The sequence below is a fragment of the Podarcis tiliguerta genome, assembly GCF_965153285.1.
Source record: "Podarcis tiliguerta genome assembly, chromosome: 16".
Classification (NCBI taxonomy): Eukaryota; Metazoa; Chordata; class Lepidosauria; order Squamata; family Lacertidae; genus Podarcis; species Podarcis tiliguerta.
The window spans coordinates 9814550-9839456 of NC_139549.1; the positions used below are offsets into that span (position 1 = coordinate 9814550).

Genomic DNA, 24907 nt, shown 5'->3' on the forward strand with positions numbered 1-24907 from the left:
ACAGGGAGGCCTCCCCAGTTTGCCGCATGAGACCACAGTAGCCAGGGAGGAGGTGATGGTAGTGGAGAGTTTCAAGCCTGCAGATTCTCTGCCATTGAGGACCCGGCCAACTCCACACTCCGGAGTCCATTCCAGGACATTCTTTGCTGGTTGCTTAACAGGATAGGTGCCAAGCAAACCACACCCTTTCCCCTGGAAGCCGTGGTTCCTGATCTCAGAACGCAGGGAGGCTGGCTGCCATTCCGTGAGGAAGGAAGGGAAACAGCGCTCTGCACCACCTCAGAGGCACTTTTCTCATTGTCCCTCCCCCCCCCCGGCATAGAAACTATGTAGTCCTGCGGCTGAGTATGGTGGGTTGTCGCCCCACCTCTCAGGATGAAGCCTGCTCCTAGTTCTGTTTGGGGGATGGATGGAGAGTGCGGAGATAAAAGACAACCTCTAGCTTTCTTCCAGATGTTCGCCACCTGGCAACAATTATTTCCTAAACTGTAGAGTTTGCCAGAGGCCGAGGGGGGCCTTCTCGCTCCAGCCTGGAAACTGTTGCCCTATAAACCTGACTTTCCTTCCTTTTCCCAGATGTCCGGTGGCTGCTGATGGCAAGGCCCTCTGCCCATGCTCAGAGGCTGCGTTCCCCCCCCCCCCACATCCTGAGCGCTGCAAAGTTGTGGCATTCAAAGGCAGCTTTTAAACCTTTGCAGATAAGGTGCACTCAGAGGCCCTTTCCCTCCGGTGGCCAACTTACCCTATTTCCACGGAATTAAAAATATTATTGATGTTTTTAACATCAGCCCCTCTCTCGTCCACAAGTGAGTCCCAAGGACAAAGCCCCAGGGAAATGCTGAGGCAAAGGCACTCTGCCCATGCCCAGGGGCCTGTCCCTGTGATTTTTGACTCCGCGCAGAATTCAAAACAGCCTTGGCACAAATGTAATATTTTATATGGGGGAGAAGGAGGAAGGAAAGGTGTGTGTTTGAAAGGGAGGGGGGTTCTCCAGATGTTCTGAAAGGGGGGGCTTTCTTTAAAAGGGGGCGGGGCGTAGTGGCCGGACACGGACACGCCTCCATCGCCTGTAATCGAAAGCAAAGGGCGCGCCAGGAAAGGGACCCCCAATAGATGGAGAGACGCGTCGGGCGCGCAGCGTGGGGAGCCCGTGGGAAAGATCGGGCGCGCGCGGCGTGCAGGGAGCGCGCGAGAGGGGCGGTCCCGGGGCCGGAGGCGCGCGAGGAGGAGGGAAGGAGGAGCCTCGGCGGCGCTGGGGGCTCCGGCGGCGAAGAGGAGGAGGAGGAGGACGGCGGCGGCTCCGATCGCCTTTGGATCTCTTTCTCGCCCTCGCTCTCCGTTCCGGCGGCTTCGCCTCTCGTGCACGGTCGCGCCTGGCGCTGCGCTGCCCCGGCCGGCGGGATGGCCGCGCTCCTGCTGCTGCCGCCGCCGCCTGCCCCGCCGCTCCTGCTGCTCCTCCCGCTGCTCTGCTTGCTGTGCCACGGCCCCGCCGGCAGCCTCGGCAACCGGCACGCGGTGCATTGGAACAGCTCCAACCCGCAGTGAGTACCGAACCCGGTGGTCTGGGGGTGGTGGGAGTGGGGTGGCGGGAGAGAGAGAGGGATGGGGGGGACAGTGTTTTTGCTTTTTTTTAAGGGGGGTTGCTCAAGGAGAAAAGAGATCGGGCTCCGTTTGTCCGTTTGCGCCTGTATTATCCCTGGACCCCCGAAATTTGCCCCGGCGCGGGAGGCGAAGGTGGGTGTTAGGCAAAGAGGGGTCGGCGGGTGAGGTGGGAGAGGGCGCGCGTGCACTGCATAAGGTGGGGGGAGTGGGTGTCTGGGAGGAGGGGGTGCGCGTGCACGTGGACGGGGCGAGGGCACGTGCGCGGTGGGGATCGGGGTCCGCGCGTCGCCGGAACCTGGAGATGGGGGAGCAGAGATTTCATCGGGGGGGGGGGGAGGGAGCGGGGTTGTCTGCTTTTTGTCTGTGCGTCGGGAGAGATCCTGCAGAATATGAAGCTTCCTCCCCCCCCCTTCTCTCCACCCTCTTTCCTTCCTAATCACCCCCTCCCCCAGTCTGGCGGCTGTCTGGACTGGGACCCCAGTGTCTCTTCTCTCTCTCTCTCCACCCCGCAACTCACCGGCACCCCCGTCTCTCCTTGCCCGTCTCCGTCCCCCCACCGTCTGTTTCCCCCCTCTAGTTTTTGCAATTTCAGCTCTGCTCCGCTTCTTAAACCCCCCCGCCGCCAAATTCCCCTAAATCCAGGCACCGTGGCCTCCATAGCGAGGTGTGTTTAGAGAGGGGGAGCGGGGCCGTCTGCGCTTTCCGAGCAAGTTTATGTGTTTATTTCCTTGACCGTCGGTTTTTTTTAAAAGGACAATTTCTCCTTAGTTCAGGGGTTTTGGGGGGGGGGCTCGATCAGACCGCGGTTGAAGGGCAACAGAGCCCTGTGTGTGTGTGAGAGAGAGAGAGACAACGTGACCTTTGCACCCCCGTGGGCACTACCAGCACCCAAAACTTGGGTGGCACACACTATTTGGGGGGGGGTACGCTCTGCCCTTTTTTTAAAATATAACCCTCCCGATCGAGATCTCCCCATGCCTGCTGCTACCCCCAGGACTCTCGCCACAGACAGGATGCCCAACCTTGATCATGTGTGTGTGGCGTGACCTATATATCCGAGCCTAGGTGTGACTCCGTGTGCCAAACCCTCGCCAGCCCTGGCACGGCTTCCCCGGCTGTTTGTGGGGCTGAGCCGCGAGACTGGCAGAGAAGACACACGCCTACCGATCCGTAGGCACGGCAGATGCGGGGGGACGTCGAGCGCCCTGCCCGCCTTGCATCCCCGGAGCACCCCGTGGCACGTGCCCAGGCAGTGCCGGGGCTCCTCTGGGAACTGGGCGAGGTTTTTTCCCCTTCTTCTTCCTCCTCCTCCTCCTAACTGGCTGCTGCTTAGCGAGAGAGAGGGAAGGCTGTGGGGTGTTTATTGCAAAGAGAAAGGCAAAGTGCCAAGGGAGAATCTGTCTCTCTTGAACATTCATGCAGGGATTTGGAGTGTGTGTGTCTTTGCAGGGACGGAAGCTGCCTGATTGATGCCTAATCATTTCTCACACCACCCCCCGTATTTTTTTAAAATGCCTCTTTTAAAACCATCCTAGACAGGCAAGGCCGGTGTTCATCCTAGCATAGCCTTCTCTGGAGTCTAGAGAGAGACTTGGTGCTTCTAACTCAGTGCGGTCTACACTGGCCGGCAGCAGCTCTTTCAGGCAGGGAGATGCCAGGGATCCAAATTAGGACCACCTGCATGCAAGGACAGAGGCTCCTCCTGCTCAGCTGAGGCCTTTCAGCGTCACCTTTTCACCCTTTCCAAAGGGGCTCACCTGCCTGACCCTTCCTTTGTAAATTTGCCAGGACACCACAAAGGAAACGGGCTGCCTGGATGTGAGTGTTTGGGAACACACACACAGAGAAGGTGTGTAGTGTGTGTGTGTGGGGGGGCTTAACCAGGGGGGCTGACAGTGGGGAGCCGCAAGGTTTGAAAGCTGGAGGCATTAAGGGCATTCCTGCTCCATATTTTTTTGTTTTCCCAAGTGGGAGGGATCTGAAAGATATTTATCGCACACACCATCTCTTGATTCTCTTTTGTTTCAGAAGGAGCGTCATTTAGCCGGCTCTATTGACTGCTGGGCTCCGTGTTTACACGCTGGAGATAGATAGCAAGTGAGAGGGGGATTGTACACACCTCCCCCCCCCCCCCAGTTTGCTTAATATGAGTCAGTTAGAGCTGCTTTCATGGGCCTGCCGCTTGTATTTTGAAGTGATGCTAAAGTGTGATGGGGGGGGCGGTATATAATTTGGCCTATTCCTCTTTATTCATTCATGTGTGGTCCACTCGAATTCCTGGTGGAGTCCTGGTGGCCAGCAATGTTTTTTTCCCTTTCTCTCTCTCTCTCATGTGGCGGGAGGCTGATTAACCAACAAAGCCACCTGATTTCTTTACAGGGCCCAGGCAGGGCCTGCTGTGTGGCAGCAATCCTTGGCCGAGGAAGACGTGGTTCTCGGCTTGTGTAGGACGCCTACCCCCTTTTATTTACTCCGGGATCGAATCTCCAACGAGCAGCGGCGTTGATTCCCAAGTGCATTTGGCTTGACCGGCGGCTGCTGGTGCCACGAGTGGCCCAGATCTAGAGACTTGAACAGAAAAGTGTTGTTTTGCAAGGTGGGACACCTTGCCGAGTCGCCGTTTCTCTGCGTGATTCCACCCTTCGCTTTTTTTAAAAAAAATAATAAATCAATGGGGGCTTTAAGTAATAATCTGGAAATTGTAATGGCCGCCGAACAGAGCCACAGGGAGCCAGATCAATGGGGGAGTTAACAGCGCCTGTGTGTTGCATCGCTAATGCTCTGCCCATGGGGTGAAGCGAAGGAAGGGACACGGCCGCCGTTGGGAGACCAGGGCGGCAGCGTAAGTGGGCGGCGCCAGGCACAGGACCCTAAAAACGGGTGCTGACGTGGCTTGGGATCAGGGTGACCCTCTGGAGGCCCACTCAGGTCAGCGCCTGTTTCCTACTCCCCGGTGGCATATCCATGCCGCTTTGCGTCTGTGGCTTCCATTTTCTCTGGGACTTGGCTGTTAACCGACGCTGGGAAGGACGGGTCGAGCCTGGAGTCCACGTGTGCCCGGCTGTCTGCAAATTTCTCTCCCTCCTGCTCCCCAGTGTCTGTCCGTCCGTCCGTCCTTGGTGCGTCTGGGTCTCACGCCCTCCGTTCGTTCCCTCTCCCGCGCCTCCTTTCTGTGTGCCTCGAGGGAGGACCGTCTCCTTTGAGAATGTCTTCTGAGGCGGAAGCCCAGGCCCCATAAATTGCGCCTCTGAATTGGGCGCTGGCGGGCGCCACACAATGGCGGAGCAGCGGACGCGGGGCCCTTTGCTGGGGGGGACCTCCCCACACACCCAGCCCCCTTCCTCCGGCTAAAAAGCTTTCTAACCTGGCCTGACTTTTAGTGGTTGTGTGTGAATGTGTGCGTGTGTGTGCGGCGCAGGGGTGGGGGTGGCAGTTGAAGAGAGAGGATGGTTGCTAAGGAGCCGTATCAAGGGCTCAGGTAGATCTGCTCTGCGGAGCCTGACCCACAATGCACTGGGGCTGCCTTGGTGGCAGTGATGGCAGTGGTCACAACAAGCCTAGCTCACCTGGCCTGGCTTATTTCCCGTGAGGCCTCGGCACCCCAAACCAAACCTTTCCCCGCTCGGTGCCGCGGACTCTTTTTTTTGGGCCTAGCCATTCGATGGTTGCCTTTGCTGGGGTGTCGGGGAAAAGCTTCGGTTTGGCTCCCTTTCCCGTCGGTCCTTACGTCCCCGCCAACCGCGCCGTGGGTGCTGGGCCCCCGCCTTTTGTGGTGAGCCGAGGCGTGTTGTTGGGGGGGCGGGGGGTCCCTGCCGCAGAGCCGAGTTGCCGGCGCGTCGGGGATATTTATGGCGGAGCAGTGCGGCAGTGTTGGTTTCACTGCAGCCGCACGCGCCGTACATAGCCTTGCGCGCCGGGATTTTGGGGATAAATTATCGGCGGAATTGGTCCTTGTGGAGCCCCGGTCACCGGGTGTTTAGAGAAGCCATAAACAAACCCCCGCGAGACACCTGTCATGGGGATGAGGTTGCTCTGGAGACATTTTGACCTGACAGCATTGAAAGCTGTTCCTGCGGCCTTAGGGTGCTAGGCTTTGAGAACAAGTGCAGTAGCCCTTCCTGGGATGGAGACGAGACGATGCCCCATTTCTTCCACCTCTGAGAAGCTGCTTGCTTTCCCCTATTCCCCTGGAGAGACATTAGGGAGCATTCCTTCTCCTCCGTACAAAGCTTGTTTGTGTTTATGAACATCCAGTTTTCCTCTAATTCAACTGCTGCTGAAGCAGGTTGCTCTTATTATCCAGGATTGGGGAGGGAATGAGTTTTTTGACGTCTGTCCTGTCCCCCGCCCCCAAACCCGTTTCATCAATGCGGCGTCTTACACACACACACACACAGAGAGAGAGAGAGAGAGAGAGAACGTGCCCCACTGGTCTATTTCTGCCTGCTTTGACTTATGTGTGCCCCTCTCCTCAGGACCACATTTCCTGTAAACCCACAATGAGATGGAGGTTTGCCGTTGGTTTTGGAGGCTCCAAGATGGCTTCAACGCTAGGTCTTCGCTCCATCACCCGTCCCATCACCTTTCAGGAACCGGCATGGCCTTAGTGGATTACCCTTGGGTCAAAAAAACACTTTGCATTTCTGGGAGTTTGATAGGTTTTTTAAAATAAATAAAAAAAAAATTGGCTGCAGAGTTCCAAAAGAGCCATGGTTCTTACATTTTCCTAGGCACTTGGGTGAACTGCAGCCTGGGATTTTCCCAGATCGGACATCAACACAACCCGATCCTCTCCTCCAAATATTGTATTAGACATGAAACTGATGCCACCTGCCTGAGTTTGGTCTCCCATCCCTTTTATTTTGAAGTCTCTCATGCCTGCTCCGAGATTATGGTGGCGGTTGTTGTTGTTGTCCTCAGATTCCCTGCAGAAAAGGTGTCCTCCGCTCCCCAAAAATCTCTGGGGTCCACACCCCTCTTGCTTTTTAAGCAGGTCTCTGTGTCACACTGGTGTGTATCTGTGTGTTTTTCCGGACAAGGGCAGATGTGACTGGTGTGCTGATGAGCTGCAGAGCTGCTGATTGGTCCAGGATGGGCGGAGGAAAGGTTGGGAGGTGGTCTTCTTTAGAGGGTCCTGCATACAAAAGCTCCACACATCTCTCAGTCTTATTTCTCAGTCTTCAGACGAGGTTCAAACGCTCCCTGCCCCTTTAAAAACAGAGAGCCAACTGGAGTCGGTTGGGGAATAGCTTGAATTAGGAAACCTTTAAACTTCTTACCATTTTCTTTTAAAAAGACAGGCTGGCATGTTATTCATGGAAGGTTTCTGGTCCTCATGCTCTGCAAGCAGGGAACAGTGTTAGAAACATCAATAGTATGGGGGTATGTGGAACACTGGCATTATCTTAACAGGAGGAAGAATACCAGCTTAAATTTTGCCACGTTTTAGTGGGTAGACATCTGAGTAAGATTGTGTGCGTGTGTGTGGAAATACTCCCAATATTCTTTATGGGGCTATCAAATCTGTGTTTCGCAGCCCTGTTGAGCCAAGCGTGGGGAATCTGTGCCCCACCGGAAGTGTTCAGACTACAACTCCCATCATCCATAACTGATGGTGGACTGACTACAGCAGGGGAGGGACTCTTTGGCCCTCTGTATGTTGCTGGACTTCAACTCCCATCAGCCCCTACCAAATATTGCCCTTGCCCAGTGTTGATGGGAGTTGCAGTTCAGCAACATATGGAGAACCAAATGTTCCCCTTCTCTGAGCTACAGGCTCATACAAGGCCTGGTGGCAACTTGGAATCCCTTCCAGGCGATGATGCAGAGAAGCTACAGAAAAGCCGGTTGTCTTCCTTTCAGACCCGCAATTATTCATACATTAAAGTTGGGCAGCCAGACCAGCTATGAAAGGAGATGTTGTGGACTAGGAACTTGTGTGGACGTGCTGGTGAGGCTGGGCTCCTAACCCCATGTGCACACCGTGAGGAGGAGCTCCCTGGAGGAAAGGCCGGATTCAGATGTGATGCATATCTCAAACCCACAGAGCCTGTGTATACAATCACGGCGCTCAACACCCTGTAGCAAGGTTGGGCAGGCTGTGGCCCAGCTAGCCTGGCCAGTGCTCAAGGAAGATGGCCAGTAGCCAGGGACAATGGAGTCCAGCAATGTGGTTTCTCATCCCTGGGATAGCTTAGTCGGTAGAGCATGAGACTCATAATCTTAGGCAGAAGATTCCTGCATTGCAGGGGTTTGGACTAGATGACCTCCATGGTCCCTTCCAACTCCACAATTCTATGATTCTGTCAAATGGCTCAGGACCACAAGGAATGCCTCTCCTCATATATAGCAACCCAGACCCAGAGATCATCCTTTGAGGCCCTTCTTCATGTGCCTCCTCCACGAGAGGTCCGGAGGGTGGCAACACGAGAACGGGCCTTTCCTGTGGTGGCTCCCCGTTTGTGGAATGTTCTCCCCATTTGTGGAATGTCTGGTGCCTCCATTGTATACCTTCAGGTGCCAGGCAAAATGTTCTTATTTGCCAGGCCTTTGGTTGATTCTATGGCCTTTTAAATGTGTTTATGGGATGGGGGTGGTGGTTATGCTTTATTTTGATTATATATTTTGTAGTTCTTACCCTGTATTCTTACGTTGTGAACTACCCTGAGATCTTCGCCCTGATCGCTTCTCGGCCTTTTGGCTCAGATCAGCGCCTTATCATGTCCAACAACCTTTTTCCATAGCAGACGATTGCTGCAGTGTTAGAAATTAGCCAGGGGCCAGGTGCATTTTGCTGCTGGCGTGGGTCCAATTGCAACCACATGGAGATCTCTGGATGCCAGGCTGGCAACTAGGGAAAACCAAATGCCATTTAGAAAAGGCGGCTCTGGAATGTCTTCCTTGAAGCCTGAATTTGTTTTCTTCTGGATTGTTTCATTTGATGTTTTAATGTGTCGTAAACCACTTTGAGAGTTGCTCTCTAAAATGTAAAGCTGCATAGAAATGAAATGAATAAGAATAATACTAAGTCCAATTGGAGAAAAAAAAAACCACAAAAAACCCAGCATCTAGACATTTTGTTGTGGCAACTATGACCTAGGTTTAAGGTGCCATTTGGCGATTAGTTTATATACAGTGGTACCTCGCAAGACGAATGCCTCTGAAGACGAAAAACTCGCAAGACGAAAGAGTTTTTCGTTTTCTGAGTTGCTTCGCAAGACAGATTTCCCTATGGGCTTGCTTCGCAAGACGAAACATCTTGCGCCTTTTTTAAAAAACCGCCAATGCATTCCTATGGGAAACCGTCAATACACAGCGGTGCTTCGCAAGACGAAAAAACTCGCAGAACGAATTAATTTCGTCTTGTGAGGCACCACTGTATCTGAATTTCTAACACTGCCAACCAGATGCTTATGGGAAACCTACAAGCAGGACTTGGAGCACCACAGCAGACTAGTGTTGGGTAATACCAGTTTTTCAGCATCGCAGTACAGTGGTACCTCTGGTTGCGAATGGGATCCGTTCCGGAGGCCCGTTCACAACATGAAAAGAGCGCAACTTGCAGCGGCATGTCTGTGCACGTGCGGGTTGCGATTGGCTTCTGCGCATGCACGTGACGTCATTTTGCACTTCTGCACATGCGTGAGCGGCGAAACCCGGAAGTAACCCTTTCCGGGTTGCTGCGGGACGTAACCTGAAAGAACGTAACATGAGGTATGACTGTATATCACCAGCCAAACATCTGGCGATATACCGCGGTGTTGAAAACACAAGCTGCATTGGCCTCAGCCTGCAAGGTACCGGGTGAAATTGCCACAGCTCTCACCATCCCCAGTGCCCCCCCCCACTTGTGGCGGGTGCCAGTGCCGGGCTGGGGGATCCCTTGATTGCTTGGAGGGGAGTTGGCAACCACACTCTCCTCAGCTGAGCAGTTAAAAGATCCAGAAGGAGGAATAAGCTGTATTGGTGCCTCGCCAATGTAGCTTTTTTCTCCCTGTGCAGAGTTATGAGGTCAGAGTGGGATGTCAGCTTCACTCAGCTGTATATCGCGGGTAAAACCGCCACCACTCCTGAGTCCCTCTGCTAGCGACGCTCCGCTGGAGGAAGTCGCTAGCAGAGGGACTCAGGAACGGTGGCCGTTTCACCAACGATATACCGCTGAGTGAAGCCGACATCACGGTCTGCTCCTCATACCGGTCCTGGGTGATATATTGATATATCGCCCCAGCCAAAGCAGACACAGTCTTCGTATCTCATAGCCATTAATCCAGTCCAGACTCCTGTTCTTACGGCCCCCAGCCAGATGCACCAGTAGGAAGCCCCCAGCTGAACCTGAGCACAGCAGCGTCCACTCTCCCCACCTGCGATTCCTAGCATTTGGCATTCAGAGGTGCACTGTCTCTGGCAGCCTATGTAGGAACATAGCCATGGATAACCCTGTCCTCTAGGAACTAAGCCAGCATCCCTGCTGCATTGAGGGTGTGTGTGTGGCTTCCGCCCCAAGTCCTTCCTTGATAGCATTGCTGCTCAGGATCCTGGGAAATGGGATGCTTGGCTTGGCGGGCCAGTGGTGCAACCCAGCACAGCTCTCTTCGCTACATGCTGAAGCACATTTGCTCCTAAGAGCATCTTCTTTTATGTACCGGCGCATCCAGCGATGTAACACACACAATGCCAGAAAAAGCCAGTCTTAATCAGACTGCTGGTCCCATGGGATTGTGGTTATTTATTTTGTGTAGATGATCCTTTTCCCTGTTGCTAGGGACACACTTTCCGTTTTTTTCCCCCTTTTCTTTTTAAGGTCTAGTTCTCATTTGAGGTGATGGGTATGTGCCTTGTCTGCACTGCTTCCAGACCTCCGGTGAGCGTCCATGTGACTGGATGCTGCTCTGTGCCAGTGGCAACAAACAAACATTCCCTGCGGGTAGAAAACTAGGGAGACAGTTGTAGCCTTGCTTCTCCCCGAGAAGCTAGCTTTCCCTGTGAAGGGAATGGTTTCTGATGGAGGATAATTTCCATCGGGTAAATCTCCACTTGCATTCTGGGTTCAGCCCATCCCTGGTACAGTGGTACCTCGGGTTAAGTACTTAATTCGTTCCGGAGGTCAGTTCTGAACCTGAAACTGTTCTTAACCTGAAGCACCACTTTAGCTAATGGGGCCTCCCGCTGCCTCCGTGCCGCCGGAGCACGATTTCTGTTCTCATCCTGAAGCAAAGTTCTTAACCCGAGGTACTATTTCTGGGTTAGCGGAGTCTGTAACGTGAAGCGCCTGTAACCCAAGGTACCACTGTATAATGAAAAAGCTTCTTTTTTAAAAACCCATCGTGCTTCTTGTGAATGTGGTCTCCCGATTTTGGGATGATTCAACAGATGAGCTGATTAGGGGCAGAGGTAGGAAAGGTTTTCACCCTCACATGATGTGTGAGGCTACTGCAGGCCAGGATGGGGGGGTTTTTTTGGGGGGGAGGGAGGTGTTGCCATGAAGGAGCTTTCGGAAAATCTGTTTCTGCTGCGCCTTCTAAGATGTTCCACACCCAGGAGAGGTTTGCTCCTTGCTCTCCCTCTTCCACCCGCCCAGATCGCTCTTAGGGCCACTTTCAAACATGATTGCCTTCTCTCCAGCGCTGTTAAAAAGCTTTCACCGTGTCAATGCTCCATGTGGAATCAGCGATATCAAGCATCAGTGCATGAATTATTGGCAGGGGGCTGATGTGCAGGAGGGTGCCGTAATGAAACGGGGGGAATAGGAAGTGGTCCTGGGCTGAGTGATTTTGACTCCTCCAGCCTGGTAGATAGCCACCCTGGCTTCCAGTTCTGGGCACCACAGTTCAAGAAGGACACTGACAAACTGGAACGTGTCCAGAGGCGGGCAACCAAAATGGTCAAAGGCCTGGAAACGATGCCTTATGAGGAACAGCTAAGGGAGCTGGGCATGTTTAGCCTGGAGAAGAGGAGGTTAAGGGGTGATATGATAGCCATGTTCAAATATATAAAAGGATGTCACATAGAGGAGGGAGAAAGGTTGTTTTCTGCTGCTCCAGAGAAGCGGACACAGAGCAATGGATCCAAACTACAAGAAAGAAGATTCCACCTAAACATTAGGAAGAACTTCCTGACAGTAAGAGCTGTTCGACAGTGGAATTTGCTGCCAAGGAGTGTGGTGGAGTCTCCTTCTTTGGAGGTCTTTAAGCAGAGGCTTGACAACCATATGTCAGGAGTGCTCTGATGGTGTTTCCTGCTTGGCAGGGGGTTGGACTCGATGGCCCTTGTGGTCTCTTCCAACTCTATGATTCTATGGTGAGCTCTGACTAAATGCTGCTCTGCAGGATCCCAAGCAGCGAAGGATCTCCCCTGCCCCTTCTGGCTGATCCTTTCAACTTGGGTGGTGAGGGACCTTTGGTCCTCTGGATGCTGCTACACTACAACTCCCACCATCCCTGGCTGTTGACCATGCAGAGGCGGCTGGGAGTTGTAGTTCAGCAGCATCTGGGGGGGGGGCACTGGTTGCCTCACACTTGTTTTTGCTGAGGGTGAAGCCAGGGAACCAAGCAGGGGATGAAGCCAAGCTGTTGCCCCTCCCCTAGCTAGCAGGACCAGTGGCCAGGGATGATGGGAATTGTAGTCCTCACACAGCTGGAGACCCAAGTTTGGGAAACACTTTTGTAGTGGGTTAATATTTGGGAGGCATAGCTGGGGAACGGAGCAAGCAGGGGCACAGCTCCTAATATCTAGAAACTACGGTATTTTTATACAGTGGTACCTCGCAAGACGAATGCCTCGCAAGACGAAAAACTCGCAAGACGAAAGCGTTTTTTGTTTTTTGAGTTGCTTCGCAATACGAATTTCCCTATGGGCTTGCTGCGCCTTTTTCTTAAAACCGTCAGTGCATTCCTATGGAAAACCGTGCTTCGCAAGACGAAAAATTCACAAGACGAAAAAACTCGCAGAACGAATTAATTTCGTCTTGCGAGGCACCACTGTACTCTGGCTTAATGAAATAAAACCTGGCAGCGAAAACGTACGTGTGTGTTTGTCTTGTAATGCAAAATGCTACTTAAAATATAAGCCTACTAGAATATATATATTTTTAAGTGCAATGGATCTCTAACAGATCAGCAGAGCATTATTAGTAGTAAAATTGTTGTTTTTTTAGTGGTCAAAAGGCACCAGCTGCCCTCTGCTAAAAGCCTAAGAGTCAAGAGGAACTGTGTGCGGCCTGCCTTAGTTTCTGAGGCCCATGTGTCAATTCTGAGGCCTACCTCTGGGCTTGTGTTGTGCCTTGCCTGGCTGGTTGTGGGTGCTTTGAGTCCAATATTTAATCAGGCTTAAAGCCAGAGAAGGGCCTTTAGTAAGGGCGGGAGACCTGTGGCCATCCAGACATCGTTGGACTCCAACTCCCATCAGCCCTGCAATGTCCAATGGCCAGGGATGATGGGAATTGGAGTCCTGCAACATTTGGAAGGCGACCCGGTCCCCCCATCCCTGCCCTCCTCCAACTGACAGCCAACTTCCAGAATCTTGGGGTTTCTGCTACCCCTTACCCCATCCTGTTTTTTATCCCAAGAGCACACCAGCCATTTTGGTTGCTGTGCTCTTGCGCAATTTCAGAGCATGATTCCCCTCAAACATGATGGGGGGCACACAAAAAGTGCTCTTTTGGGGGGGGGGAACTGTGATGTGAAATCGCGCAAGATCACAGCAACCAAAATGGCTGCTGTGTCCCCGCAATAAAATAAATAAATGAAAATGGGGTTCGGAAGATGGCGTCCCAGATTTTGGCTTCAAAGTGTTAGAGGGTTTGCAGATTATTAGCATGGGATCTCTTGGAGCTCGACTTGTGACCTTTGGTCTACAAGCATGACATTGTTGTCAGACATCAGTTGTGTGGAGCAATGGCGGCTAGAAGTCGCCAAGGAGAGTGGTCTTTTGATAAATTTCCTCCAGGCCCATTCGCTATGAGGCTTAACGCACACACCCCGAGTTTAAGAACTGAAACGTTGTGTAAAAACCATTGACAAGAAGTCTTGTGGCACCTTAAACCCAGGCAAATTTATTATGGCATCGGTTTTCATGGGCCAGAGTTTGCCTCATAACACGGTTCACCCTCTGGAAAAAACTGTGTAGGTTTAATTGGTTTCTGTGATGTTTTGGCTCTGGGCTCAATCCATACACCATGGATTAAAATGTGGTCAAGGGTATATCCCATGGGAATCTCTGACGGGTAGAAAACTTTCCTGAATGGGATTTCACTCCACTGCCAAATATATATATATATATTTCCTGTGCTAATTTTTTCTCCGGATTTTTTTCCTTTTTCATAACATCATTAGTAACAAATGCTGATTGCCAGTGCCCTATTACACGGCGGCTGGCAGGTTCAAAAGTTTTCAGCTTTCCTTTGCTAAATACAAATAAAACAAATCTGCAAAATTAGATCGCAAGGGCATCGATGAATTTCCCAATGCGAAACCTTCTGGTGGAAATGACCTTATGGGAATTAGCCTAATGTGGATGAGAAAATTCTCCAGAAAAATGTCTGTGGCTAATTTTCTCCCCATAAAATTCACACCGCAGTGTTTCAGGGATCTTAATTACAACCCTGCCTGTCTCTGTTCAAACACACACACACACACACACTTCCTTTCTGTTGGCACATCACTGCTCTGCTTTCACCATCCTATTTAACATCTCCTGCGATTCTTCTCTGGGTGTGCCTGACTCTTCCTGAACCTTTCACAAGAGCAGGGTGGGGAGTGGGGAAGAGCAGGCTGGCTGGGCGTGTGCTGATCTGTCAGCGGCTGCGTGGGTAGCATTCCTGAATGGAGAGATGCTTCTTTCTTCTGCCTTCCCACCCACCCTGACCCGCGTCACGGCAGGACCATGGCAGGTGGTGAAGTCCAGAGGCCCTATCTCGTCCAAAATTCTGCAAGCGGGATTGGATTTTTTTCTCCCACTCTCTCATAACACACAACTCCCAACACCCATAATCTAACGCTCTCATTTTCTCTAAACTTAAAAAAAAATTATCCCCAAATGCATCAGCCTTTCCTCAGACAAGAGTCGTTCCATCCACTGGTTCATTTCGGTTGCCCTTGTCTGAACCTTTCCCGCAGTATCCTAGCTGTTCCCAACTATTCCTCATAGGAGTTGCTTTACAGATCCTCTCCGTCAACCGGTCTTCCTTTTCCGAACACACACCCCTTTGTCAACACCGTCCTTGGAGTGCCGTAGACAGCGTTCCGGAAGCGACAGGCTCAGCTTCCTTACAGGGCTTGTGATTCTCCACTGGATCCTAATTTCACCTAGTCCAAAAAGATGGGGAAGAATTACCCTCCTTTTGTGTCTCTGCAAGAGCCTCTGCCCTGGCCTGGCTTCTTCCAGAGGTGCAACAGGCAGCCTCGCCTGAGGGCATCTCCTTCTGCTTGCCATCCCGTTCACAGCCAAAGTGGAGTCTAGTTGGAAGGAAGCAAATCCTACAGAGGCAGCTGCCTCTTATTCTGGGGGTTGGTCCGTTGGCGCTCATGGGAGCCTTTAAATAATTTTTTGGTGTGTTGCTTGCAGTGCGCTAATGTGCCCCAAACGCACACTTTGGAAATCATTGCTTTGGGCTGTAGCAAAAGCAATCGCTGAGAGTGTGGCGGCGTCTTAAAAAGAGAAACACATTTTATTGTGGTGCGCAATTTTGTCCACAGCTACCCTCCGTTTGTGTGGAAGGGGTTTTGTGCCCCCTTGACCCTTCCCGAACACGCCGCGTTTCCGCTCTCTGTTCTGCTACGGTAACCTAACTGCTCGTGACCGATCTTAAATTCAATCTTGTTCCTTTGTTTTGTGCAGTGGCGTCTCTGCCACAGAGAATGCCGAGCAAAAACCAGCCGCTTGGATCTTTTCGAGTTGCCTGGCTTTCTCTCTGCTAAGGCGCATGCCATAGAAATGATTGAAAGTGAGTTGATGGGAATCTGCAAAGTCCCAACCTGTCAACCTGCCTTCTGCTTCAATAACTCGCAGGCGGCGTGCGCCCCAATGCTGAGCGGTCTGGAGAGAAATGGTGGCTTTCGTGAGCCTGAGCACCCCTCCTGCCTGTTGTGTCTCTGTATGATTCCCTGTTCTGGGCTGCCTCATTCCCCATTTATTATTTGTTTGTTTATTAAATTTGTATGCTACCCCATACCTGCCAACCCTTCAAGTGTCCCTATTATCCAGGGACAGTCCTGGATTTACAGAAGCTGTCCCAGTTTCTGATTTGATCCCAGAATGTCCCGCTTTTCCTTAGGACGTCCCTATTTTTGTCTGAGAAATGTTGGAGGGCATGTAGTTATGCGACCCCCAAGTCAAGGAGATAAGTAACTATACAACTTTTAGAAGACATCTGAAGGCAGCCCTGTATAGGGAATGTTTAATGTTTTATTATGTTTTATATATGTTGCAAGCCGCCCAGAGTGGCTGGGGCAACCCAGTCAGATGGGTGCAGTATAAATAAAAAAAATATTATTATTGTCGTTAGGGAATAGGGTATCCCTATTTTCATCAGAGAAATGTTGGAGGTTATGTACCCATAGATCTCAGGTCAATTCACAACATAAAATCCCAGTGTATACAACATAAGATACATAATAAAAACAAAAACACAGACAACCCAATCATCCCTTCTTCCACAATACATTTTAAAAGGGCATCGGATTTCAATCAGCCAAAGGCCTAGTTGAAGAGGAATGTTTTCCCCTGGTGCCTAAAGGTGTATAATGAAGGCGCCAGGTGAACCTCCCTGGGGAAATCATTCCACAAATGGGGAGCCACTGCAGAGAAGGCCCTGTTCTCGTGCTGCACCCTCTGGACCTCTCGTGGAGGAGGCAGACAGAGAAGGGCCTCAGAAGGTGATCCCAGGGTCCGGGTAGGTTCATATGGAGAGAAATGTGTTTAAGAAAGTGGTGTTTTGCGTTATAAAACATGTTTAGAAATGCATGCAAAAAGGTTTCGGGTTTTATCTGAGGTTAGTCATATTTAAGAGCCAACCCCACTGAAATGAATGAACCTTAGTCACACCCATCAGTTTCAATGTATTTACTCCTGAGTATGACTAACGTTGACTCCAACCCAAAAGCTGGATTCGAATGCTAATCTTTCTGTGCATTTTCAAAAATTGAAAAATAAAGATAGTATATATTTTGTGCAAGCATGGCACAGAACAGACTTATGAATGAACAAATCTGAAATGGACATGGAAATAAACCAGGGGTTACCCAACATTCTGTTCTCCAGATATGATTGAACTCCCAGTTCCCATCACCCCGACCATTGGCCATGCTAGCTGGGATTGATGGGAGTTCAGAGGGCACCATTTTGGCTCCCCTTGAAATAGGCTGATCGGTTTTATCCTTAAAATCATCCCTCCAACACACCCTTGCTTTGCAGGGAATTGTCATGGCACAGGATGGGCTCCTCTTACTGCTTTTGCACCCAGTTAGACAACTTCTTGGAGGATAAAGCCAAATCGATAGTTGCTGGCCCCTATGGCTGTGTTTTCCCTCCCACGTCGGAGGCAGTGATGTGCATCTGAATACCAGTTTCCTGTGAATCACGAGTGAGGAGAGTTGCTTTTGAGCTCAGGTCCTGCTTGCGGGCTTCCCATTGGGGCACCCACTGTGTGAGCAGGATGATGCCCTGGCCTGATCCAACAGCCAGGCTGTTTGTACAGTCATACCTCATGTTACATTTGTTTCAGGTTGCGCGTTTTCAGGTTGCATCCCGCGGCGACCCGGAAGTACCGGAAAGGGTTACTTCCGGGTTTCACCGCATGCGCAGAAGCGCAAAAATAACATCATACGCATGTGCAGAAGTGGCGAATTGCGACCCGCGCGTGCGCAGACGCGGCTTGCGTTCCTTTCAAGTTGCGAATGGGGCTCCGGAACGGATCCTGTTCGCAACCAGAGGTACCGCTGTATGTCCAAATGCTCATCAGTTAAATTTGGAGGAAGGGCTGCCCCATCCTTGTGAGAAGCCAGGGGAACATGGGAATCTAACCCGCCAGGATTTCAGGCCAGGGGGCATCCCCAGCCTTACCTGGCGTCACCAGGGATCAAACCTGCACTCTTTTCCGCTGATCTGCAGCCCTTCCCCTCCAACGTTTGCTGACGTCGCATTGCTAAATCCAATTTGCTCCACCGATGATCTATGACCCTTCCAGACATCAGGAAAAAGGTTGCCTTATACAGAGTCTGTCCAACTGGTCCATCGGTGTCACCTACAAACTGACTGGCAGCTGCTCTCCATGGTTTCCCTGCCACCAGGGTCTGAACCTGGAACTTTCGGCATTCAAGGCAGATGCGTCGCCATGGAATAAAGTTCAGGTTCTGGTCCTCCTGTTTCTGATGAATGGGCTGGTTTTAACTGGGAGCTGATTTACGACCTCATTCCCAGCCCTACCTGGAGATGCCAGGGATTGAACCCGGGTCCTTCTGCATACAGAGCAGGTGCTTCCGCCAAGCTACAGGTCTTTTCTCTCTCCGAGTCCCCTGGAAGCAGCAGCCGCATCCTTCCCTGCGTCCGGACACAGGCGGAGGAGAGGTTGAGAGCTCCAGCGCTGTGTAAACGGCACCATCCCACCCATTTGTACCTGTTTAAAGAGGGATTACGCATCTGAAGCAGAAAATCCCCGATTTTAATACCAGTTCAAGGAGCCGGGCCTTTTTTAACAACAGGGAGGAATCAACTTGAGGGCAGCCAAGGTGGGGCTCTCATCATCATTATTATTTTTTGTGGGGGGGGGAGATGGGGGTGGCTGGCGGGAGATCAGAGAGGTGCGGTTTTGACACGCCAGGCGAGTGCCAGTTGCAGCCAGCAGGGAAGAGAGCAGCACTCCATCCGGATCGGCAAGTTGGGGGGGAATGCGCGGAACCTTAATCCAGATTAACCCCAGGGTGGAGATTAAAGGGTATTTTTTTTACAGTCATCTTAATCCTGTTAAGCAAAGCCCCTCTCCTCCTCCTTTTTTCAAATTCTCCTTTTGCGCGCTCTTTCTCTTTCTTTTTCTCTTTCTTTCTCTCTTCATATAGCCGACCCAGCCAGGCTCTGAAGTCTTGAGCCAGGATCGAGAAGAATCGCAGAATTTTCTTAGAAAGACAATAAATAAGCTTCTCCCGGGGGTGTGTTAGAGGCAGAGTTGTTAAGTATCATAGGACTGCCTCCATGCTGGCTGGGAATTTGATGCCACAACGTAGGAGTAAGGCCTGGAAGTTGTTTTGATTATTATTATTATTATTATTATTATTATTATTATTACTACTACTACTTTGGGTTGTTGTTTTTTTACCCCGGAACAATAAATCAAAGTCTTTTGTTAGGGGTGTCATCAGATTCCACAATATATTTCTGATGTGACTAATGTTCTTTGCTGAACAGGGTGCAATATAAAGGGATATTTTCAACCTGTTTTCTTTCTGAATTGCCCCTTTCCTTGCCTATCCCTGCTCATGTCTAACATTGAAGGGGAGAGGTCGTTGCTCAACGCATAGAGTAGGTGCATCATTATGTGCAGACGCTCCTGGGTTGAGAACATAAGAGCCCCGCTGGATCAGGCCAGTGGCCCATCTAGTCCTTTATCCTGTTCTCACAGTGGCCAGATAGATGTCCCAGTGGGAACCCAGCAAGCAGAACCCAAGTGCAGGATCCATCCCTTCCTGCCTCCAACTGCTCCCCCCCCAAAAAAATCCTGGGAACTGTAGGCTGAATATTTTTTTGGGGGGGGAGGGAATTCCACTCTCAGCTACAATTCCCAGCACCCCTAACAGACTACAGTTCCCAGCAGTCTTCCGGGGGAATGTGCCACGGCCCTTCAAGGGGTCTAAGAGTGCTTTGAGTGCATGTCGTGGATGTGACCAAAGAACTGTTTTATTCTCAAACACCTTGCCTGGCCGCAGTGGCGTAGCGTGGGGGGTGCAGGGGGGGCCGGCCGCACCGGGCGCAACAACTGGGGGGGGCGCTCGCACTCGCAGCTCTCTGCCCCTACCTGGCTCACTCACTCTCTCTCACTGCAGTGCTGGCTGTGCGAATCCGATCCGAGCCACCGGGTCGCCGCCCACTGTGGAGGGGAGGGTGCCAGGCGTGCGGTGCGGTGCGGAGAGAGAGCGAGGGACTATCTGGGGGAGGGACAGTGCATCAGGTTAGGGGGCGCAAATTACTTGCCTTGCCCCAGGTGCTGACAACCCACGCTACGCCACTGCCTGGCCGGCCCTTGTGAACATTTTCCTGCTTCCCCCCATGCCCCTTAATGTTTTGACATGGCTACCTGTGTTTGATCGACGAGAAAGGAGCTTCAAATAACAGCCGCCCTTTCTCGCAGCCCCTCGTGGGTGATTCAAATTGATTTCAGGCAGTCGGTTTGGCACATAACCGGTTAACGCAGATCAGGGACAGGGGAGGCACATTGGACTCCCATCAGCCTTGGAACTTGGAGGGACTGGGGTTCTGTATCTAGACTTAGATCCAGAAACTCAGACATATAAGCTGATTGCCAAATGACACCTTAAACCTAGGTTATGGTCGCCACAGGACAACGGCTGGGTGCCCACTCCATCAGGAAGCTCACTGGGTGACCTTGGAGTCAGTCACAGACTCTTAACCTACCTCACAGGGTCGTTGTGGAGATTAACTGAGGGGGGGGGGAACCATGTACACCTTGGAGAAAAAGGTGTGCTATAAATGCAAAATATGGTCTGAAGCTCAACATCAAAAAAACGAAGATCATGGCCACTGGGCCCATCACCTCCTGGCAAATAGAAGGGGAAGAAATGGAGGCAGTGAGAGATTTTACTTTCTTGGGCTCCATGACCACTGCAGATGGTGACAGCACCACAAAATTAAAAGACGCCTGGGAGAAAGGCGATGGCAAACCTAGACAGCATCTTAAAAAGCAGAGACATCACCTTGCCAACAAAGGTCCGTATAGTTAAAGCCATGGTTTTCCCAGTAGTGATGTATGGAAGTGAGAGCTGGACCATAAAGAAGGCTGATTGCCGAAGAATTGATGCTTTTGAATTATGGTGCTGAGTCCCATGGACTGCAAGAAGATCAAACCTCTCCATTCTGAAGGAAATCAGCCCTGAGTGCTCACTGGAAGGACAGATCATGAAGCTGAGGCTCCAATATTTTGGCCACCTCATGAGAAGAGAAGACTCTCTGGAAAAGACCCTGATATTGGGAAAGATGGAGGGTACAAGGAGAAGGGGACGACAGAGGACGAGATGGTGGGACAGTGTTCTCGAAGCTACCAGCATGACTTTGACCAAACTGCGGGAGGCAGTGGAAGACAGAAGTGCCTGGCATGCTCAGGTCCAGGGGGTCACGAAGAGTCGGACATGACTAAACAACAACAACATAAATGCAATAAACAGGCTGTTCTGCTTACCTGCTTAAGAAATCTGGAGGGGCCAGCCTGATGGAGATGTCATTTGCCAAGCTGGCATCCAGATATCTCCACATGGTCGCAACTGGACCTGCGCCAGTCGCAAAACACACCTGGAGGCTGTCTAATTTCAAGCCCTGCCTAGATCAATAACAGCTCTATGCGCTTCTGGCCCAGGTTTGAGTAGTGAGGACTAGCAACTTGGCATGTGTTTGGGCTAGACTGCATCAGCCAGCCTGGCCAGTTGTCAGGAGTGATGACAGGAGCTGATATCTAGCAATTCCTGGGGGGGGGCTGACCTAAATCAGTTGCTGCTCCCTGCCCTTCTGGGGCAGATCCCACCCCTTCATTTTATAATGAATATACAGTGGTACCTCAGGTTACATACGCTTCAGGTTACAGACTCCACTAACTCAGAAATAGTGCTTCAGGTTAAGAACTTTGCTTCAGGATGAGAACAGAAATCGTGCTCCGGCGGCACGGCAGCAGCAGGAGGTCCCATTAGCTAAAGTGGTGCTTCAGGTTAAGAACAGTTTCAGGTTAAGTATGGATCTCCAGAACGAATTAAGTACTTTAACCCGAGGCACCACTGTAGAACAATTATAACAGCAGCTGAAAACGTAAACATGAAAAACAGAACCATAAAATACGCAGAATGAGTACTGTTCCACATGGGCTGAGGCACAAAGACCCAGTCACAGAAAAAGAAGAAACAAGAACAAAAGTTGTCCTCAAAGAAAGAAAGAAAGAATATTAGTTTTATTTGATTGTCAAGTTTAGTTCCAGATTTGCCGGGCTTGTGACGACGGGTGCCTTGAAAATGATGGTTCAGCTGTGTATGTAATAAAGGGATGTCAGATCGTATGAAAAGTGCCTGGAGGGTCCAGTCCTTGCTGAAATCTCAAATTCTGTGCAATTTCCTCCATTATAGCTATGTTCCAGAATGAGTGATAACAAGCGTTTGGTGTAAGATTTCAGGCTGTTTTCCATTGAGTTGCAATTACTGACAGGGGTGATTAGTGAGGACTACCAACTTAGCATTTTTGGGGAGAGAAATCTCTCAGAACTGGGATTTCTATATATTTTTTTATTTATAGCTGTCTGTCTGTCTGCTCTTCTATATAATGCCTTGAGAGCAGTTGTTTCTTCTGGACCAAGTTGTGAGGAGTAGCTGGAGACCTGAGTTCTGGTCTGCCTGGATAGCTCAGCTGGTGAGCGCGTGGTGATGATAACGGCAAGGTTGCAGGTTCGACCCCCGTATGGGACAGTTGCATATTCCTGCATTGAAGGAGGGTTAGACTAGATGATCCTCAGGGTCCCTTCCAGCTCTATGGCTCTATGATTCCACACACACTCCGATGCCACCTGTAGTTTGGCTCCAGTTCCTTTGACAGCAAATCCCCTCTGTATCCACAAAAAGTCCCCACAGTCTCTTGACCATGTCCTGTAACCAGAGGCCCTCCAGCTGCCATCGTGACATCATGGGGGGAAGATTTAAAAATAAATAAATTGCAAATTGCTGTGGAAATGTGGAGAACTGCATTTAAGATGGGAAGAATTAAGAAAACAAAGCTAAATGGAAATGGACAGATTCATCTATCCGCCCAGGGTGGGGTAGGGGCTCTCTTTATTCCTCCACCTGTAAAAATAATGCCAACATAATCCAAATATAGTCAGTCAATGTGGACTACAACTCCCATTATCCCTGCCCATTGGCCATGCCGGCTGAGGCTGATGGGAGTTGTAGTCCGAGAATGACGTTGATGATGAAGATGATTCAATTTATATACTGCCCTTTATCCAAAGATCTCAGGGCGGTGTACACAGCGTTAGAAACTCCCATTGTTCTAGGCGCATTTTGCAACAGTGAATTTCATTAGCGTGATCAGTTTTTGAGCTCTGGGCACAGTACTTCCACATAGGAAGGCTCCTTATGGCCCAGGGTGAATTGACCCCAGGCAGCTCAGACAGCCAAATGTGGACTACGACTCCCATTATCCCTGGGCATGGGCTGTGCTGGCTGAGGCTGATGGGATTTGTAGTCCAAGAACATTGTTGTTGTTTATTCAGTTTATGTACCACCCTTTATCCAGAGATCCCAGAGCTGTGTACAACATTAAGAACATAATCTGTGCAGCATTGTTGAACTACAGCTCCCTGCCCATTGGCCATGCTAGCTGGGGCTGATGGGAGTCCCATCCCTGCTTTATATACTCTGCAGGTCCATTTAATATGTGATCCCTGATTGGTTGGGATGTGTCAAGGTCAGGGGCTGGCAACCTGTGGCCCTCCAGATGTTGCTGGACTCTACCTCCCATCATCCAGGACCAGGGCCCTTGCTGGCTGGGGCTGGTGGGAGTTGGAATCCACAACATCTGGAGGGCCGAGGTCCCTCATCCAGAGTGTCTCAGAGCAAGCAGGCCCTGCGTTCAAATTCCCACTGGCCCCTAAAGCAAGGTGAGAAGCTGCATCCTTCAAAATCCCCCATTTTCCATTTCTGCAGAAATCACACCCCCTTTCCGTAAGTCGCTTTGCATTCTTTTGTCCTGAAAGAAGCAATAATATAATAAATGTAAACTACTACTACTACTTGGAGGTGGTGTGGGGAACCTGATTCTCAAGAATCACATTCGGACCTTTGGTCTTCTCTGTCTGGCCCTTGGGAGTCTCCTCAGGCCACACCCCTTCCTAGCAAGGGGTCTGTAAGTGTAGAACTAGCCGCCTTGTACAAAGGTTTAATTTGCATTTTGCCCCGCCCACTTTTGCCTCCAGCCCCGCCCACCCCTAGCATGCGGCCCCCAGAACAGAATGCAGCCCTCAGTCTAAAAAAGGATCTGCAGCCCTGATGTTGCAGTAGAGATTATTCATCCTAGCATATATTTTTTAATGGCATTATAAACCACAAAGCCTAGGACTTGCCGATCAGAAGGTCGGCGGTTCGAATCCCCGCGACGGGGTGAGCTCCCGTTGCTCAGTCCCAGCTCCTGCCAACCTAGCAGTTCGAAAGCACATCAAAGTGCAAGTAGATAAATAGGTACCGCTCCGGCGGGAAGGTAAACGGCGTTTCCGTGCGCTGCTCTGGTTCTCCAGAAGCGGCTTAGTCATGCTGGCCACATGACCTGGAAGCTGTACGCCGGCTCCCTCGGCCAATAAAGCGAGATGAGCGCCGCAACCCCAGAGTTGGCCACGACTGGACCTAACGGTCAGGGGTCCCTTTACCTTACCTAACCCCAAGCAAGGAGCTTAAGGTGGTTGCATGTGGTTCTCCCAGCATCCTCCTCACAACAACCCTGGGAGGTAGGCTAGGCTGAGAGACAACCCCGTGAGCTTCGGATACCAAAGCCCCAACACACACACACACACCAATGTCAGTTAATTGTGGGGAGGGTGGAAATTGCAGGCCTTTTAGGAGATTATTTTCTGGGATGGGCCGGGCAGTGGAGCCTTTCCCTTCCAGTTAAGAAAGAGTTTAGCCCCGCCATGAGCGTTCGAAACGACATTGGCTCACTGCGGTCAGAGAGCGCGCCAGCCTCGTCCGCCGAGAGAGCCTTGCCTCTTTGCGTTTATGTCAGCAACACTCAAATCTACCTTGTCAGGCCGATGAAGCGTCTTTGAGAGGAATTGGTCCCCGTCCAGTAAGAGGGAACCGCTTCTGGTGGTAGCAAAAGCTGGTGGTGCGACTGGGAAGAAGAGGAGGGTTCTGGGTAAAACCTGCGGCACCAGAAACAGGGTTACCAACCAACAGGCTGGACTGGTAATGGGAATTTTCTTGCTCAGCTGGGATGGCCGCGTCTGGGAAGAGAATTCACGGAGTACCAGGCTTCCTGGGGCTGGTAGCCGCAATGGCTAGGCTCTGTCGAAGACGGTAATACTTCTGAATGCCAGTTGCGGGAAACTGCAGGCAGGGAG

The 24907-nt window shown here is 51.2% G+C and overlaps 1 protein-coding gene and 1 long non-coding RNA gene across 3 annotated transcripts in view; both read left to right on the top strand.

Moving 5' to 3' along the window:
• The first annotated feature begins 1075 nt into the window (after nt 1–1075).
• EFNA3 (ephrin A3) overlaps nt 1076–24907 on the top strand; it is a 59849-nt gene continuing 36017 nt past the window's right edge. For both annotated transcript variants that reach the window (XM_083416767.1, XM_083416768.1), the window contains exon 1: nt 1076–1541. In XM_083416767.1, coding sequence (XP_083272893.1) covers nt 1114–1541 — 428 coding nt within the window. In that variant the 5' untranslated portion in view covers nt 1076–1113. The remainder of the gene's footprint in view (nt 1542–24907) is intronic.
• LOC310666289 lies at nt 2350–6308 on the top strand. Its single transcript, XR_014505856.1, has 2 exons — nt 2350–5374; nt 6078–6308. It is a non-coding gene; the product is annotated as an uncharacterized lncRNA (long non-coding RNA).